The sequence below is a fragment of the Elephas maximus genome, chromosome 1 (genome assembly GCF_024166365.1).
Source record: "Elephas maximus indicus isolate mEleMax1 chromosome 1, mEleMax1 primary haplotype, whole genome shotgun sequence".
Taxonomy (NCBI): domain Eukaryota; kingdom Metazoa; phylum Chordata; class Mammalia; order Proboscidea; family Elephantidae; genus Elephas; species Elephas maximus.
The window spans coordinates 73,315,724-73,331,756 of record NC_064819.1 but is presented as its reverse complement, the minus strand read 5'-3'; the positions used below and the strand labels follow the sequence as shown (position 1 = coordinate 73,331,756).

The 16,033-nt window shown below is 40.4% G+C and overlaps 2 protein-coding genes across 3 annotated transcripts; both read right to left on the bottom strand.

Annotated features, from left to right (window-relative positions):
- Positions 1-4,369: 4,369 nt before the first annotated feature.
- On the bottom strand, positions 4,370-14,541 carry LOC126076862 (histone H2B type 1-M). 2 transcript variants are annotated; one of them, XM_049885521.1, is made up of 2 exons: positions 14,094-14,540; positions 4,370-5,643 (listed from the first exon to the last, which is right to left on the bottom strand). In XM_049885521.1, exon 1 carries the CDS (start codon positions 14,481-14,483, stop codon positions 14,103-14,105), a length of 381 nt encoding a protein of 126 aa, XP_049741478.1. In that variant the 5' UTR covers positions 14,484-14,540; the 3' UTR covers positions 4,370-5,643; positions 14,094-14,102. The 2 variants fall into 2 exon arrangements, with proteins under 2 accessions (XP_049741478.1, XP_049741487.1); XM_049885530.1 differs by lacking the exon at positions 4,370-5,643 and adding an exon at positions 10,807-12,724 and having other exon boundaries at positions 14,094-14,541.
- A 671-nt stretch (positions 14,542-15,212) lies between these two features.
- H1-4 (H1.4 linker histone, cluster member) lies at positions 15,213-16,033 on the bottom strand. Its single transcript, XM_049885349.1, has one exon. It carries the CDS (start codon positions 15,979-15,981, stop codon positions 15,322-15,324), a length of 660 nt encoding a protein of 219 aa, XP_049741306.1. The 5' UTR covers positions 15,982-16,033; the 3' UTR covers positions 15,213-15,321.

Here is a 16,033-nt window from a genome sequence, read left to right as displayed (position 1 = left end):
CGATAAGGAAATCGCTGAGAAACTGTTCAACTTCTTTTTTTCTTCCTTATTCACAATTTAGCTAATTTAGCAATATTCAGAATAACGGCTATTGTGCCTTGTATGTATTCATTCAATTCTTCTAAAAACTCTACGTGACGGCTATTATTGTCCCCCATCTCCCCCCCCCCCGCCCCCCGCAACACCTCCGTTTTACAGAGAAGGAAATCATAGCCTCCAAGGCAAGGCAACTTCCTCTGGATCTCACTGTCCTAAGTGGTGGAGCCAGGATGGTGAGTAGGCAGATCTGGCTCCAGGGACTGGGCCCTTCACTAGAAGACTCCAGACGCTAGGGTGGCTGTTTTGGCGTAGAGAAATGCTTGTTGTCGTTTATGTTGTTTCTTCTTCTTCTTCTTTTTTTTTTTTTAATACGATTTTCTTTTTATGGTAGTTTTAGGTTTACAGAAATATTGTGCAGAAAGTATAGAGGGTTCTCACATACCCTCTCTCCCCTCTGTACAGTTTCTCCTCATATTAACATCTTACATTTGTTACAATTGAGGAACTGATATAGATACATTGTTATTAACTAAAGTCTACAGTTTACATAGGGTTCACTCTTTGTATCAGTTCTATGGGTTTTGACAAATACATAGTGTCATGTATCCATCATTACTATATACCACAGAATCGTTTTGCTACCTTCCTCTAATTTTAAAAGCAAGGGAAATAGAGCGTTCCTTTCATGACTAAGAGAGAGCATTAAAAATAAAAAGCTTTGATTCTACAGACTACCTAGTCGATGGAAAAAGAAGAGAAAGACAAATGAGAAAGAAAATTATAACAGGATCAAGGGAAAGCAGCAGATGCAAAGGGGAAAAAATAGACACAATGGAAGGAGAGACAGTGATGGAAGAGTAGGGTCAAAACAAATAGAAAAATTCACCTAAAGAGGAAGAGACAGAAAATGTACATACACAGGAAACCATAGAGAGGTGGATCCAGTAATACAATCTGCAACTGCAAGAAGGCACAGAAAAAGACAGATGGAGGCATTTAACAACCACATGTCAGATGTTCAACTGATAAAATAGGAGGATTGAGACTCGATAATCAGTTTTAATGAAGCAATGCTGCTCTTCATGATTTTTTAAATTGCTGCTGGACACTTTCAAATTCCTGCATTTTTATATCTACTGGAACAAAAGTGGAGATACGGTACATAGGTAAAGAAGGAAAAGACATAGGAAGTTTCAGAAATGCCAAGAAGTACTCAGTGGACCTGAGATTCCTTATCTTTGATTAAAGAGGTTTGAGATTCCTTATTTCTGGTTAAACCAGTTACCATGCAATCTATTCTGACTCATAGCTACCCCACCTTTGTCAGAGTAAAATTGTGCTACACAGAGCTTTCAATGGCCTGTTTTTCAGAAGTAGATCACCCAGTCTTTCTTCTGAGGTGCCTCTGGGTGGACTCTAAATAGCAACCTTTTGGTTAGCAGCTGAGCAGTGAACTGTTTGTAGCACCCAGGGGCCCTATTTCTGGCTAAAGAGATTTAAAAAACTTATAGTAAAATATCTCAGCCATGAAATGGGCTTATGCAACATAAACAAAAATTATAAAACAAATGATTGCTACTCAAAACCCAGGTTGACTACAACGTCCTTAGTATCTTAGTAGGCCCTTTGTCACCCTCCCCAGTTCTATCTCCCTCCACACACACATTCCCACAGATAAACAACTATCCTACATTTTGTGTTAATCATTGAAAAACTAATGTTCCTTTATATTTTTACTTTCTAAATATGGACCCATGAATGGTACATTACTTAATTTTGCTTTTATTTTCTTCACATAAATAGAATCACATTCTGTATATTATTTTACTATTTGCTTTTTAACATTTTTTAAATCTGGTCACTGGAAATATGAATTAAAGTAGGAATGATTCATGATTCTGTATTCAAATTTGTAGGCTGGAACTGTGCCATCCAATACAGTTGCCATGTGGCTATTGAGCACTTGAAGTATGGCTTGTGCTAAGTGAAAAACAACATTTTAAAATTCTATGTAATTTCAATTAATTAAAAAATAAATTTGAAAACTGATACATATTATGGGTAAAGTTGAAATCCACAAGTTGAGAGCTAAAGCTGTAGAGTTAAATTAACGTGCAATAATTTTTGGTGTGACAATTTCTCACACTTAATTTCATCCTCCCCTTGAGATTTTATCCTGAAAAGGGAACCTACTTGTACAAATGTCTGTGAGCATTCTGCAAACAAGGACACATTGCCTGAGAACACAAAATCTTTTTTGGCCTGATTTCTTTCCAATTCAGGGCAAATTTGATTAATAAAATAACAGCATCAAGTGAACAACACATGACCATTTGTCCCACAATTGTAAACCATTTTTGTAGTTAACTATTGGGTTAATAAAATATAAATTGGTGGCCTAAGGGACCAAGCAAATACTTTAAACATGTGAATGATGCATAGATAAAGTTGGCTTCTATAGAACACTGAAGAGTAGTGAGGATTGATCTAGACAGGAGTGTTCATTCTACACCTACATGAATTTAATGAAACACATAGTGTACAGAGCAGACAAAATAGTCCAAGAATTGTGCTAAAGAAAAAGTGAATCCAACATGGTAAGTAACCTATTACCATGGAGTCAAGTCTGACTCATAGTGACCTTATAGGACAGAATAGAACTGCCCATAGGGTTTCCGAGGGGCAGTTGGTGAATTCAAATTGCTGGCCTTTTGGTTAGCAGCCAGAGCTCTAAACCATTGTCCCACCAGAGCTCCAACTTGGTCAGTAGAGACTTTATTCAAAAGGATCATTGCAAGGAGGGAGGAGGAAGGATTATTTTAATAGGGAGCATGCTCCAACCATAGAATTTGCAAGCTTCTCAAGGATTAGGCAAAAGGGATTTCTCTTTTATGTTGTTAGTTGCTATCAAGGATTAAGTAAGGGTAGAAAGAACTGAGAGCTGGGAAGGCAGTTGAAAGGGTGGAGTGATCAGATAGTAGGTCAGAGGTTTTTACCCTGAGGCCAGCCTATTCTGTCTAGGAGCCTTTAAGGAGGCCTTGTATGCTGCCTCAGGCTGAGGGTGGGTCAAAGTTCAGGGGCTGGGGTAAGGAGAGAAATTGAGCCAAAGTTTGGTTAATAAGTATTTTGTACTGATTGACCAGTGGGGATAAGTAGCTCAGCTATCTTTTATGAGGACTTTCTGTGTCTGGCCTTGTCATAGGTAAAGAAGGGCATCTGTGAGGTTGGTCTAAGTCATAGGAAGAAGGATGGTTTCTTGCAGAAAACTTTTTCCAGACCACAAAGGGTGGAGGATCTCTTTAAAAGACACTGTTTTCCAGGATCACAAAACAAAACAAAAGAAAAAATCCCCAAACCACTGATTCTGACTCAGAGACCCCATAGGCCAAGGTAGTTCTAGGGCTTCCAAAAGAGCTGCTGGTAGATTTGAAATGCTGATCTTCAACACTGTCAGTTGCAATCTACAGATAGCTCTTTTAAGTCCTGCTGGTTCTGACATTTGCTGTGAGTCAGAATTTTCTTGAAGGCAATGGGTTTTGGTCCTGACACTTAAAAACAAAAATTAAAAATGTTATTGAACACACTTATTTTATGAAAATGTGAACTGAAATTAAGGAAATAGATTTATTGTTCATAGTAATATATGTTGGCTACCGTGAAAACTGCCTGTCTAGGCAGGGCTCCTGAATCCCTGTTCTAAACTCTTCAGAGGCGGTATTTGATGATGACCTGAAAGTTGTTACTGGACCCACAAAACTACCAGTTTAAAAATGAAAATTTGCTAGTATGCTTATAAATAAGTGGATTTCTCTAGTAGGCTTTCTTCACTCATTGTGATAAAATACACATAACATAAAAGTTATCATTTTAACCATTGTTGGCATATACAATTCAACAGTGTTATGTATAGTCACGATGTTGTGTAACCATAATACTATTTCCTTTTTTTTTTAAATCATCCCAAACCACTCTCTGATATACTTTTGTCCCGTAAAAATTCTTTCCAGGTCCAGGAACAGGGATCTTTTTTAGGTTTTACACAAATTGGAACTCCGAAATAAGGGTAGATGCTAATTTAAATGTGATTTATTCTAAGTTATTTTACTATGTATATGTAGCATCACGATTGTGGTCTTATGGAAGCTGTATGTTTTGTTTTTCTCAGGAAAACATATGTCAATGTTCTGGGGTATATACAATATTTTATCTTTTTATGATGTTTACTTGTTCATAAAGCAAAAGAATGTATATAATAAAAATGTGTGTTACAGAATGCTCCTCTTATTTGAGACTGGAAACAGTCATGGATGGATTTGAAAAGGAAAAATAAATAAAGATGTGAGGAAAATGTGCCAAAAAATGTTTACCAAGACAGAGCAAGTACAAGCAATATTAATATCAGACAAAATAGAACTTAAGGCTAAAAGTATTAGTAGGGTTAGAGAGGGACACAAGAACTTTCAGTGGCAATGTGCAAAACAAGATGTTCTGGAAAATTCTCCTGGGGTAAAACACCTAAAGACTAAATAAACTACATCAAATATGCTAGTAAAGCATTGCCCAGCTAACAAGGAAAATGTCCCCAAATCCCTCAGAGCAACAAAAACCTGGGAGTTGAAAACAGGGTGATAAACATACCTGCTGGGGCTCCCTGGGGGGCACAGACCATTATCAGGACTCAGAGCTTTGGGAGTTAATGGCGGCTCCTCGGGGAAGAGGAATCCAAGCCCTTAAAAGAAACTGGAGACACCTAGCACAAAGCCAAGAGCTTTGCAGAAAGGATAAAAACCAGTCACCATGGAGTTGATTCTGACTCCTATGTCAGAGTAGAACTATGCTCCAAAGGGTTTTCTATGCCTGAGTTTTCAGAAGTAGATTGCCAGGCCTTTCTTCTGAGGCACCTCCAGGTACACTCGGAGCTCCAATCTCTTGTTTAGCTGCCCACCACTTTAACCGCTTGCACTACCCTGGTAGGTTAGAGAGAAAAAAACAAATCTGACAGAGATTCCTGAGAAGAAAACTGCTTGTCTCTGCAGGGCTCTGTGGAGGGAGGAGAGGCAATTTGCTTCAAGGATTTAACCATAGACCTATACAGGGTCTGGGGTTTCAATGAATAGCACTAGAGAAATTAAAGTCATGCAGGTTTGTAGCACCCCCCAGTCCTTACTAAGGTGAACATAAACCCCTTCAAGAGGGAAGCATGTTGAACTCAAATTCTTGAGATTCACACAAATTATTTATTCAGCAAGTATTTATTGAGCACCTATTACGTGCCAGGCACTTTACCAGGAAATGGAGATATATTCAAATATAAGCTCATAATAAATGTGACCAAATCAAAGGGGAAAACAAGACACTCTAATTAGTCTTCCAAACAAATCAGAGCCTTAAAAGTAAGTTCTATTTTTATAACTCGTACAAAAAATAAAATGAAGAAGATAAAATGTCACAATCTCCAGAATGGGTTGGATTTGGGCAGAATATACACACTAATCACTCTTTTTCAGGCAGGTCAGACTTTTCATACTTCATAACTTCTATGGGCTGATTCACATTTTCAGTTACTGCTTGCATTCGTTTCTTCTCTGCATTGAGATCTCTCCCCTGAATGAAAAATTAAAAGGGTTTTTTTTTGTTAGATGCCACTTTTCCAACAGCACTAAGAATTGCCATGCAGAGAAGAGGGTTGTTTTAACATGTGATAGTACTATACTGTACTATCAGGAACCTCCGCTCCAGTGTTAGCTACACTTTAGTAATTAATTTTTAGCATTAACAGATGTTGGCTCAAATCATGCTTAGTCAAGAGACCTTCCTGAACAATTTGATCTTTGTACCAAATCCCCCAACTACTCTTTTTGTGATGAGATTCGAAGAATTGAAAAGCTCATACTTTCTCCCTTCAATTTGCAACCTGAGGAGGACTGGCCACTTGGATTTTCATTTTAACTCAGTGACCAAAGAAAATACAGTAATTGCTAACAATGGCTAAGTGCTTACTAAATGTCCATTCCCGCTTCAAGAGCTTTACCTGAATTACCTCATGTAATTCTTAACTCTAGGAGGTGCTTACTATTAATATCCTCTTTGTATAGATGAGGAAAGTGAGGCCAGAAAGGCTGAGTCACTCATTCAATTGAACTATTGTGACAACTCAGCTCTGGCTTCTATCCCTGTTTTCACACACACACAGACACACACACACACATGAACCCATTGCTCATAGTGACCCTTCTGACTCATAGCAACCCTATAGGACAGAGTAGAACTGCCCACAGGGTTTCAAAGGAGCAGCTGCTGAATTCAAACTGCCAACCTTTTGATTAGCAGCCAAGCTCTTAACCGTTTCACCACCAGGGCTCTGGACACATGTATACTTCAATTAATTCATTACATCATGCCACAAATATCTATTGAGAGTATACTGTATGTGTGGGACAGCCTTAGGCATTAGGGGGTCAGCAGTGACTACAGTGACAAGTTCCTGTCCTCATGGAGTTTACAGTCTTGAGAGTGATGAAGGGAGACAGACAATAAATAAATGTTTTCAGGTGTATGTATAATGAAAAAGAAAGAATAGAGAATGTTAAGAATGGGCATAGAAGGGTGCCATTTTTCATTTTTTTGGTCAGAAAAAGTCTCCCAGATGGGATGACATTTTAACAAATCCACTCAATCCAATAGAAGTGTCGGGGGGTAATTCAGTAATCATTTAACAGGTATTATACATAACTAAGGAGCCCTCGGTGGTGCAGTGGTTAAAGAACTCCGCTGCTAACTGAAAGGTCAGAGGTTTGAACACACCAGCTGCTTGCAGGAAGAAGATGTGGTAGTTTGCGCCCATAAACATTAAGAAACCTTAAGGGGCACTTCCACTCTGCCATATAAGGTCACTATGAGTCGGAATAGGGCCCTGGTAGTGCAAAGGTTAAGAGCTCGGCTGCTAACCAAAAGGCCGGCAGTTCGAATCCGCTAGCCGCTCCTCAGAAGCCCCTCAGAAACTCTATGGGGCAGTTCTACTCTGTCCAATAGGATTTCTATGAGTCGGAAACGACTGGACCGCAAGGGGTTATGAGTCGGAATTAACTTGACTGCACACAAGACGTCAAATATACGACAAGGTCTACCTTTGCATCCCCCTCCTTTTCTCTTTGTTCTCTCTGCCTTTGTCTTACCGTAGTCTGTTGTGGGCTGCTGGCTCCTCTCTCAGCAATTTCCCTCCCTCCCTCTTTCTCTGTGTGATTTCTCTTTCTGGGGGAAATCAGCAGCCACTTTTTGAGGATCTCCAATTAACTCTATGGAGAGGTCTGTGTGGCAAGGAACCGAGGCCTTTTGCAACCAACCAGTTTGCTTCTTTCCTTCTTTTCCTGATTCCTCCCCAATTTCTCTCACCTTTCCTCTTCTTCCCATGCTCCTCCCTCTATCCAAAAAAAAAAAAAAAAAGGCAAAATTTGACTGTTATATTTATAATACCTTGTTTTGTATTTATGAAATACCTATTAACATTTACTGTTAACTTTCAAACAAAATCCTCAAAAGCAAGTTGCCCACTTTTCTACAATTCCTGTTCGCTGTCTGTGATAGCAGAATTCCTGTTTTATGAAGGGAAAACCACTCAACGACTGCTGCTTAAGTGAAGAAAACAAGTTTTTTTTTTTTTTTTTTTCTGTTTCGCACTGAATACCCATGCTATCAGAACAAGAACTCTTTAAGAACTCTGAGCTTTCCCCAAAGTTGTTTTCTATTATCTTCCCAGTCTTCTTTTCCTGCAGCCAGGGTTTGGAGGGGTGTTGGGAGTACAAATCAGGGAAAAGACTGCTGAGGTCGTTCATCTGAGCAAAGCACAAAAAATAATCTTCAGTGAGACATCTTTATAATTTTGGGGGTTCACAATGAATCTGAATAGCCAAAACTATTTAACAGCAATAATAAAAATCAAATAGCTTTACAACTGAAGTTATGGCCAATGATAGCTATCTCATTAAGAATCTCAAAAACACACTTTTTCTCATCACTATTTTTTTTATGTATGTAGTAAAGAATTAACCTCCCTCAAAGAGAGGCCTCGCCTTTGCCCCTGGCTCTTGGGAGGTGATCTCTATGCCCGTGGAATGTTCTGCCTGATAAGAGTGTCTTTGTTTACCTGGGGGCCTTAGGTCATACCAAATAGTCCAACAATGTGACTTATGTTGGGGGTTTGAGGTCAGGTTGTATCTGCTCTACCTCCAGAGGGGGTGGGGGCTAAAGGTCAGCCACTCAAGCTATCAACCAGGTGTATGTGATCAAGCCAAAATAAAAACTCTGGATAGGAAAGCTCATGTCAGCTTCCCTGGTTGGCAATACTCCGTGTCTTTGGTCACACATCATTGCCTTGAGGAGTTAATGTTGTTCACGACTCCACTGGGACAGGACAACTGGATGCTCCCCATTCGAAACCTCTCTGGACTCTGCCTTTGCCATCTCTTCCCTTGGCTGATTTTAATCTCTTTCACTGTAATAAACATGGCTGTAACAGCTTTCAGTGATTTCTATGAGTCTTAGTGAATTATCAAACCCGAGGATGGTTTTGGAGACCTCTGAATTTGCAATTGGTGGCAGAAATAAGGGTGATCTTAGGGACTGTTCTTATCTTTACACTGTCTCAATGATATTAATATTATTCAATTTTGTTTACCACTCGAAAATTGGGGTAATTTTCTTTAATTGAATGCGTTTGGCAGTCCCCATATGAGCCAAAGCCACTCACTTGCCTTCAGATTTCCTGTGTGAGAAACATTTTTTTAGGCCTTAGTGAAAAACAAAAGAAAATGAAAGCAATATTTGAGAGCCTCCTTGACTCTCAGTCTACAAAGCTGATGGTTCCAGTAAGTAGGTCGAAGACAATCTTACCTCTTTGTATCTCCAGGACCCCTCCCAGTGCCCAGCCCAAGAATACTCAGTATCTGTTGAATTTATATATAAACAAACACTCTGAGCTGTAGCAATGTTACAGTTTACTAGGGAATTTTGAGACACCTAGAATTTCCTTGTAAGCTTTCATGATTAAATTCTTCTATTTGGTTTCTTCTTACCTTAAGTTACCTTACACTTTAAGCCCTCTTTTTTTTTTTTTTAGTATTAATCAATGATCAATCTTAAATTCTATGTTTTAAATAGATTATTAAATTGGCTTTAACTTTTCTTATTTTAAATGTCGTTACTTTTTTTTCCAAATATATGTATTTTTATTTTCATATAGTGTTTATTGGAATCTTAACTTTTACTTGTGTTTATTTTTCTCCTGTACTTTGTTTTTGTTTGAAAAGACCAAACCTATTAGTTCATTGGATATTCTAACAATGATAAGGCAGCAGATACCTGCTTTACAGACTGCAGTTTAGCATTGCTCAGATGGATTGACTCAATACACTCAATACTTTTCTAAAGTATGTGCTGGGCTAATATCTTACATTATCGCAAAACCAAAGCCAAACCTATTTCCATCGAGTCAATTCTGACTTACAGCGACCCTATACATATCCACAGGGGTCACTGCTAAAAACAAACTATTGCCTGACAAGTCGATTCTGACTCATAGCGACCCTATATCTAAGGGAAAATGCATTAGGACAGTCTCTGATCACGTGGGTATTTTATTTGCCTTTGTCTCTAATAGTGGTCAATTGTAGTCTAAGCTGTTGAGATTCTTAAAGTTCTACCTTATAAAGATATCAAGCCCAGCTGATTTTACAGCTGAGCTCTATCTAATCTTTCAAGCATAAATAATTTTTACATTCAAGTACTGAAAATATATAAAAACAGATGACATGGTGGTTTTAAAATATGTCCACAAATTCTTTGACTACATTTACCTCAAAAGGTAAAGCCTAATTCCCCCCCGAGCTTGGAAATGACTTGCTTCTAATGAATAGAATGTGGCAGAAGTTGACAGTATGTGACTTCTGAAAGTAGGTCACAAAAGGCATGATAGCTTATTCTTCCCACTGTCTCTCTTTCCCCCTATAATTTCCCTTTCTGGGGGTAATTAGCTGCCACTTTTTGAGGACCTTCAATTAACTCTATGGAGAGGTCCATGTTGCAAGGAACTGAGGCCTCTCAACGGCCAACATGAACTTGGCACGCAGCTAGCCATCTTGGAGGGTGACTGCATGCAGACTTTCCTGAAATCTTGACTTCAACCTCATGTGAGACCCTCGCCATACCACCCAGCTGTATCACTCCTGGATTCCTGACCCACAGAAACTGTATGAAATAATAAATGTCCATTTATTTAAGCTATTCATCTTTGGGATAATTTGTTACACAGCAATAAGTAATATATTCAGGTGGAGAGAAGAGCCCCACAATCATTTTTCCAAAGCTACCACAATCTTAATGGCAAAATCTAATAAAGGCAATGCCAAAAGAGAAAATCATAGAACAATTTTTATGCATGAATAAAGATGGAAAAAATTCATGAAAAATACAAAATTTATCCAGCCACTATTTAAATAATAGTAACGTTTAACATGGCCAAATAAGATTTGCCCTAGGAGTGCAAAACTGGATAAACATTAGGAAATCTATCTATACTTCATTACAACAGGTGAAGGAAGAAAAAGCACTTGCCTTTAGCAGATGCCAAAAAAAAAAAAAAAAAAGACTGGATAAAACTCCCAAATTGTTCCTAATAAAAACTCTTAAAATAAGATTAGAAAGGAAACTACATTAACACAATAAAGACTGTTCGCAATCCAAAAAGCAAATAGTTCTTATAAATAATGAACTACTAAAGCCATTTTCATGAAATGAAGGAAGACAATGATGCCTGCTAGCATGTTTAATATGGGATGGTGTTCGTGATTTTAGCTAATTCAAAAGGATACTAACAGTAATTAACAGAAATAGTTATTGGGAAGATCAAACATTTTTATTTGCTAATGACAGCCATGGAAGCAGCATCTAAGAAATCAAAAGACACATTGCATTGGGTAAATCTGCTGCAAAGGACCTCTTTAAAGTGCTGAAAAGCAAAGACGTCACCTCGAAGGCTAAGGAGCGTCTGACCCAAGCCATGGTATTTTCGATCACATCATATGCATGTGAAAGCTGGACAATGAATAAAGAAGACCGAAGAAGAATTGATGCCTTTGAATTATGGCATTGGCGAAGAATATTGAATATAACATGGACTGCCAAAAGAACAAACAAATCTGTCTTGGACGAAGTACAACAAGAATGTTTCTTAGAAGCAAGGATGGTGAGACTGTGTCTTACATACTTTGGACATGTTATCAGGAGGGATCAGTCCATGGAGAAGGACATCATGCTTGGCAAAGTACAGGGTCAGTGGAAAAGAGAAAGACCCTCAATGAAGTGGATTGACACAGTGGCTGCAACAATAAGCTCAAGCATAACAACAATTGTAAGGATGGCTCAGGACCGGGCAGCGTTTTGTTCTGTAGTGTATACAGTCGCTATGAGTCAGAACTGACTTGATGGCACCTAACAACAACAACAGTATTATATGCAATGAAATCGTAAGACAGTCCATTAAAGATTGATTAGAATTAACAAAATGTGGTTAAGTTAGCTGGATGTAAAATATATATAAATGATCAATTACTCAATTATTATTCCCCACACAAAATTTCAAGCAATACTTCAGTCTGATGCCATCTGTTGTATGAGACAGAAAACTTAACCCTATGAAAATCAGCATTACATTTGTTATGATTACTTATACAATGTCAGATACTAACCCCTTTTTCTTCTATTATTTTTACTCTCAGTTTTAATTACGTGAATAATCCATCAATTCTAGAAAATTCTCAGTCATGATTTTTTCAATCATACATCTGCATCATTCTCTCCAGCTTTCCTTCTGGTTCTATGATTAGATACATGTTAGATCTTTTCATTACAAATTCCAGATCTCTTAAACTCACTTTAATATCTTGCTCTCTATGCTACATTTTGGATAATTTCTTAAGATCTGGCTATCTACTTGACCTGGGTCCAACTGGCTGCTGAACCCATTTTATATGCTTTTGATTTTGTGATATAATTAACATATATATGTTATACACAAATGTATGCGTACATATGTATGCGTATATATATATTCTAGAATTTTTATTTGGTTCTTTTTTCAAATGTTGTCATTCTTTGTATAAGTTCCTGAACATATTTTGAAGTCTTTTTTTTTTTTTTTAAAGATATTAGTCAAATGTAATTTGTATCTGGTAATTCTCTTTTCTTTTGCTTCTGTTGTCTGTTGCTCTTGTTCTGGGTCACAGCGTCTTGTTTCACAGTGCGTGGTTAATTTTGGTTGTGATGTTGCTCAGTCATTGTCTTTGATAGTTTATCTGTGGAGATTTGTTGAGGACTAAAATGAAGCTGGTTTATCCAGAGATTGTATTTCCTTCTACTAGGGGCACAGGGGCACAAAACCAGCTTGGGTTCTCTGAATTCCTGTGGTGTGAAAGCCTGCAATAAGTCAGTGTGAGGGCTCACTTGTAGTCCAAATTCTCCACACAAACTTTTCTCTACAGTCACCTGTGGTTAAGTGCGTTTGTGGCTGTGGGTGGAAGTTATTTCTGGTTCATTCTTTGAGGATGTTGCTTTTGATCAGGTGTCTGAACTTCACGGAGAAAGATTTCTTATCAGGTTCTCCACCATGGACAGACTCCTTGTAATAAATACCCTAAAAGCCAAAGGTCATGTTTGGGTGAAAGCCAGGTGTGGTGCTGGGGGCTTCCTGTGGGTCAAGTCCCTGGGTCTAAGTTCCCTACTTTCTTAGCAGCTCTTTGGTGCTTTTAGGAATTAAAAAAAGAAGTATGCAGGATTTAGTTGTCCATCCAGGTTATCAATCTCATCATGTTATGAAAAAATCTACCCCCATAGTGCATGAATCCATGTTTATTTGGGAAGGTGTCAGGACACTGCAATTGCTATATTCATTCCTACTTCTGCTAGCATCAACTTCAACCAAATTCTCCATCTCAATAAACACTTCACTCCAAGCCTAGCCTCATCCATCTCACAACTATCTTGTCAAACTCTGAGTCATTGGTTCCTTCCATATTGATTACTCCTTCCCAATTCCTCCTTTTTTTTTTTTTTTTAAGATTTATTTTCTCCACGTAACTTCATGCCCTAGCAGTAAAAGACCTTAATGCCAGCTTACCTTGCACACCAGAAGCCACATCCTGTCAAGAGGCTTTCTTTTCCTTTCTACACCCTGACTTCTTTGACACTCAGGGAATCTGAGAAAGGGTGAATGGTACTGAAAAGGGGGCCTCAGTCCTGAGGGTAACGATTGCCTGACCACACTCAAACACCTTAACCCGTTGAATGTTAGACTTCCCTCTCGTTACCTGGAGGGCTTTTAACCAGACCCTGCTATTACGGCTTCTTTTGGAGTAAAAGCCTGTAAATGAGAGACCTGACTCCTTCCCCTTCCTCTGTCCCTTTTTGACACACCATTAGGCTCCTCCCCTCCCACTCTGAGCCTGCTCAGAGCCTCAAGCAGAAACTGGCCAAATTGCAAAGCAAGCAAACTGGGAAACCCTTTGTAATACTTCCGTGAAAATTCACATTGTCTTCAGCCTTTTTTAGTAATACATATTTTGATTAAAAAAAAGGGGGGGGGTTCTGAGGCGAACAAAGTTGTCAGGGCCCTTTGGGCTCATATTAAGCACTGATCACCCCGAGTGCATCCAGTCGTTAGAGAACCAACATCACCATCTACCTGCAGACGTACACATGGTACACTTGAAATGTATTAAAAGTTTTTATTAATTTCTAGTTAAGTGAAACTAAATGAGCTAATGATTTTACGTAATTGTACAAGCCCTTAGTGAGAGCTCGGTTTATTCTACTATTCACCGTACCTTACAAATCTTTTCCACGCAGATGTAACAGAACATTTAAGAATGGTAACGTAGCTTCAAATTTGGTATGAGAAGCTGAACGAGAGCATTCAGAATATTAGGGATTACAACTCATCTGTTGAAAGCATGCGTGGCTTTAAAAAGAGCCTTTGGGATTAGGTGTAGTGTAAAGGCGCTTACTTGAAAGGTTTACTTGGAACTGGTATACTTGGTGACAGCCTTGGTGCCCTCGGACACAGCGTGCTTGGCCAGCTCTCCAGGCAGCAGCAGGCGCACCGCGGTCTGGATCTCCCTGGATGTGATAGTCGAGCGCTTGTTGTAATGCGCCAGGCGAGACGCCTCACCAGCGATGCGCTCGAAGATGTCGTTGACGAAGGAATTCATGATGCCCATGGCCTTAGAGGAGATGCCGGTGTCGGGGTGGACCTGCTTGAGCACCTTGTAGACGTAGACGGAGTAGCTCTCTTTGCGGCTGCGCTTGCGCTTCTTGCCGTCCTTCTTCTGCGCCTTGGTCACCGCCTTCTTGGAGCCCTTCTTCGGGGCTGGAGCCGACTTGGTGGGTTCAGGCATCGCGACGTTTTAACTTACAACAGTACCGCAAACACGTGGGAAAATAACCAAACCCAACAAAATCGCATTTATTTATAGACGCGGTATTCAAATAAAGTTAACAAGATTGCGCTTACGATTGGATTGTCTAAGTATGTCGTCACAAATGCGATTGTAAATAACACTTTCCGGTCTGCATTTCATTGGCTGTTTCATTACTTTGCTTTGACCCAATCAAAAAGCTTAACCTAGACTGCGCAAAGTTTCTTATATCTTTCCAAAGAAGCTTGCTGCATAGTCACAGAGAGGAGACAGTTAAAGTCTACAAGCTTTAGGCCTGTGGGTGGAGTCAATGCTGGCTCCCAAGAACAGCTCTGCGGATTGGGCCGGCTGGAGAGCACCTGGCCGCTGAATGACCGCCTAGATGCTGGAGCTGGCCGGCAACGCGCTGTTGGCGAGCGCGGAACTCCGCACCAAGTTAAAGTTCGCTCCTGGCCCTCTTACATCTCAACATCAACTGCACCAAAATTCTGGCGGTTATCTGCTGCATACAAACTACCAATTATGTGCGTCTTGACGGGTAAAAAAGTCTCCAAACAAGGTTGCTTCCAAAGTGGTGCACTCCCTAGACCCGAAATGTGGCTGTCTTTTCAACTCCGGCAAATCTTAGAATTTTAACTAGGACCACTGTCCCACGAACCCTCACCCTCATCTTAAGGAGTCACCCCTTCCCTGTGTCTTGTGGCTTACTGCCACGAACCTTGTAATGTGCAACAGCTCTTTTCTGAGATCTCTGGGTGGCTCTGAAAAGAGCCTTTGGGTTGTATTCAGCCTCTAAGCAGTTGGCCAAAGAAACTTCCTACTTCTTCTTGGCTGCCGCCTTCTTTGGTTTGGCAGCCTTGGGCTTGGCGGTCTTCGGTTTAGCCGCCTTGGGTTTCACCGCTTTGGCCTTTGCTGGGCTCTTGGGTGTCTTCTTGGGCTTGGCTGCTTTCGCTTTTTTCGGACTCTTCGCTTTTTTAGCTCCTGTAGCCGCAGCCGGCTTCTTCGCCTTCTTTGGGGTCTTCTTGGCGCTCTTTTTCGGGGTGGCTGCCCCCGCCGCCTTCTTGGACTTCTTAGCCGCTCCCGCAGGCTTCTTGGCCTTGGCCGCGCCCGCCTTCTTGACTTTAGGCTTTGCTTCCCCAGAAGCTGCCTTCTTGTTGAGTTTGAAAGAGCCTGAGGCGCCAGTACCCTTGGTCTGCACCAGGGTACCCTTGCTCACCAGGCTCTTCAGACCCAACTTGATGCGGCTGTTGTTTTTCTCCACATCGTAGCCGGCGGCCGCCAGCGCCTTCTTGAGCGCTGCCAGGGACACGCCGCTGCGCTCCTTAGAAGCGGCCACCGCCTTGGTGATGAGCTCGGACACTGGGGGCCCGGACGCCTTGCGCTTGGCGGCACCTGCGGACTTGCGAGGCTTCTTCTTCACGGGCGCCTTCTCGGCAGGGGCCGGAGCGGCGGGCACAGCAGGCGCAGTCTCGGACATGCTAAGGGCGGGTATGGGAAGCTCAACTCCAGCAGGAAACAGAGGCACTGGC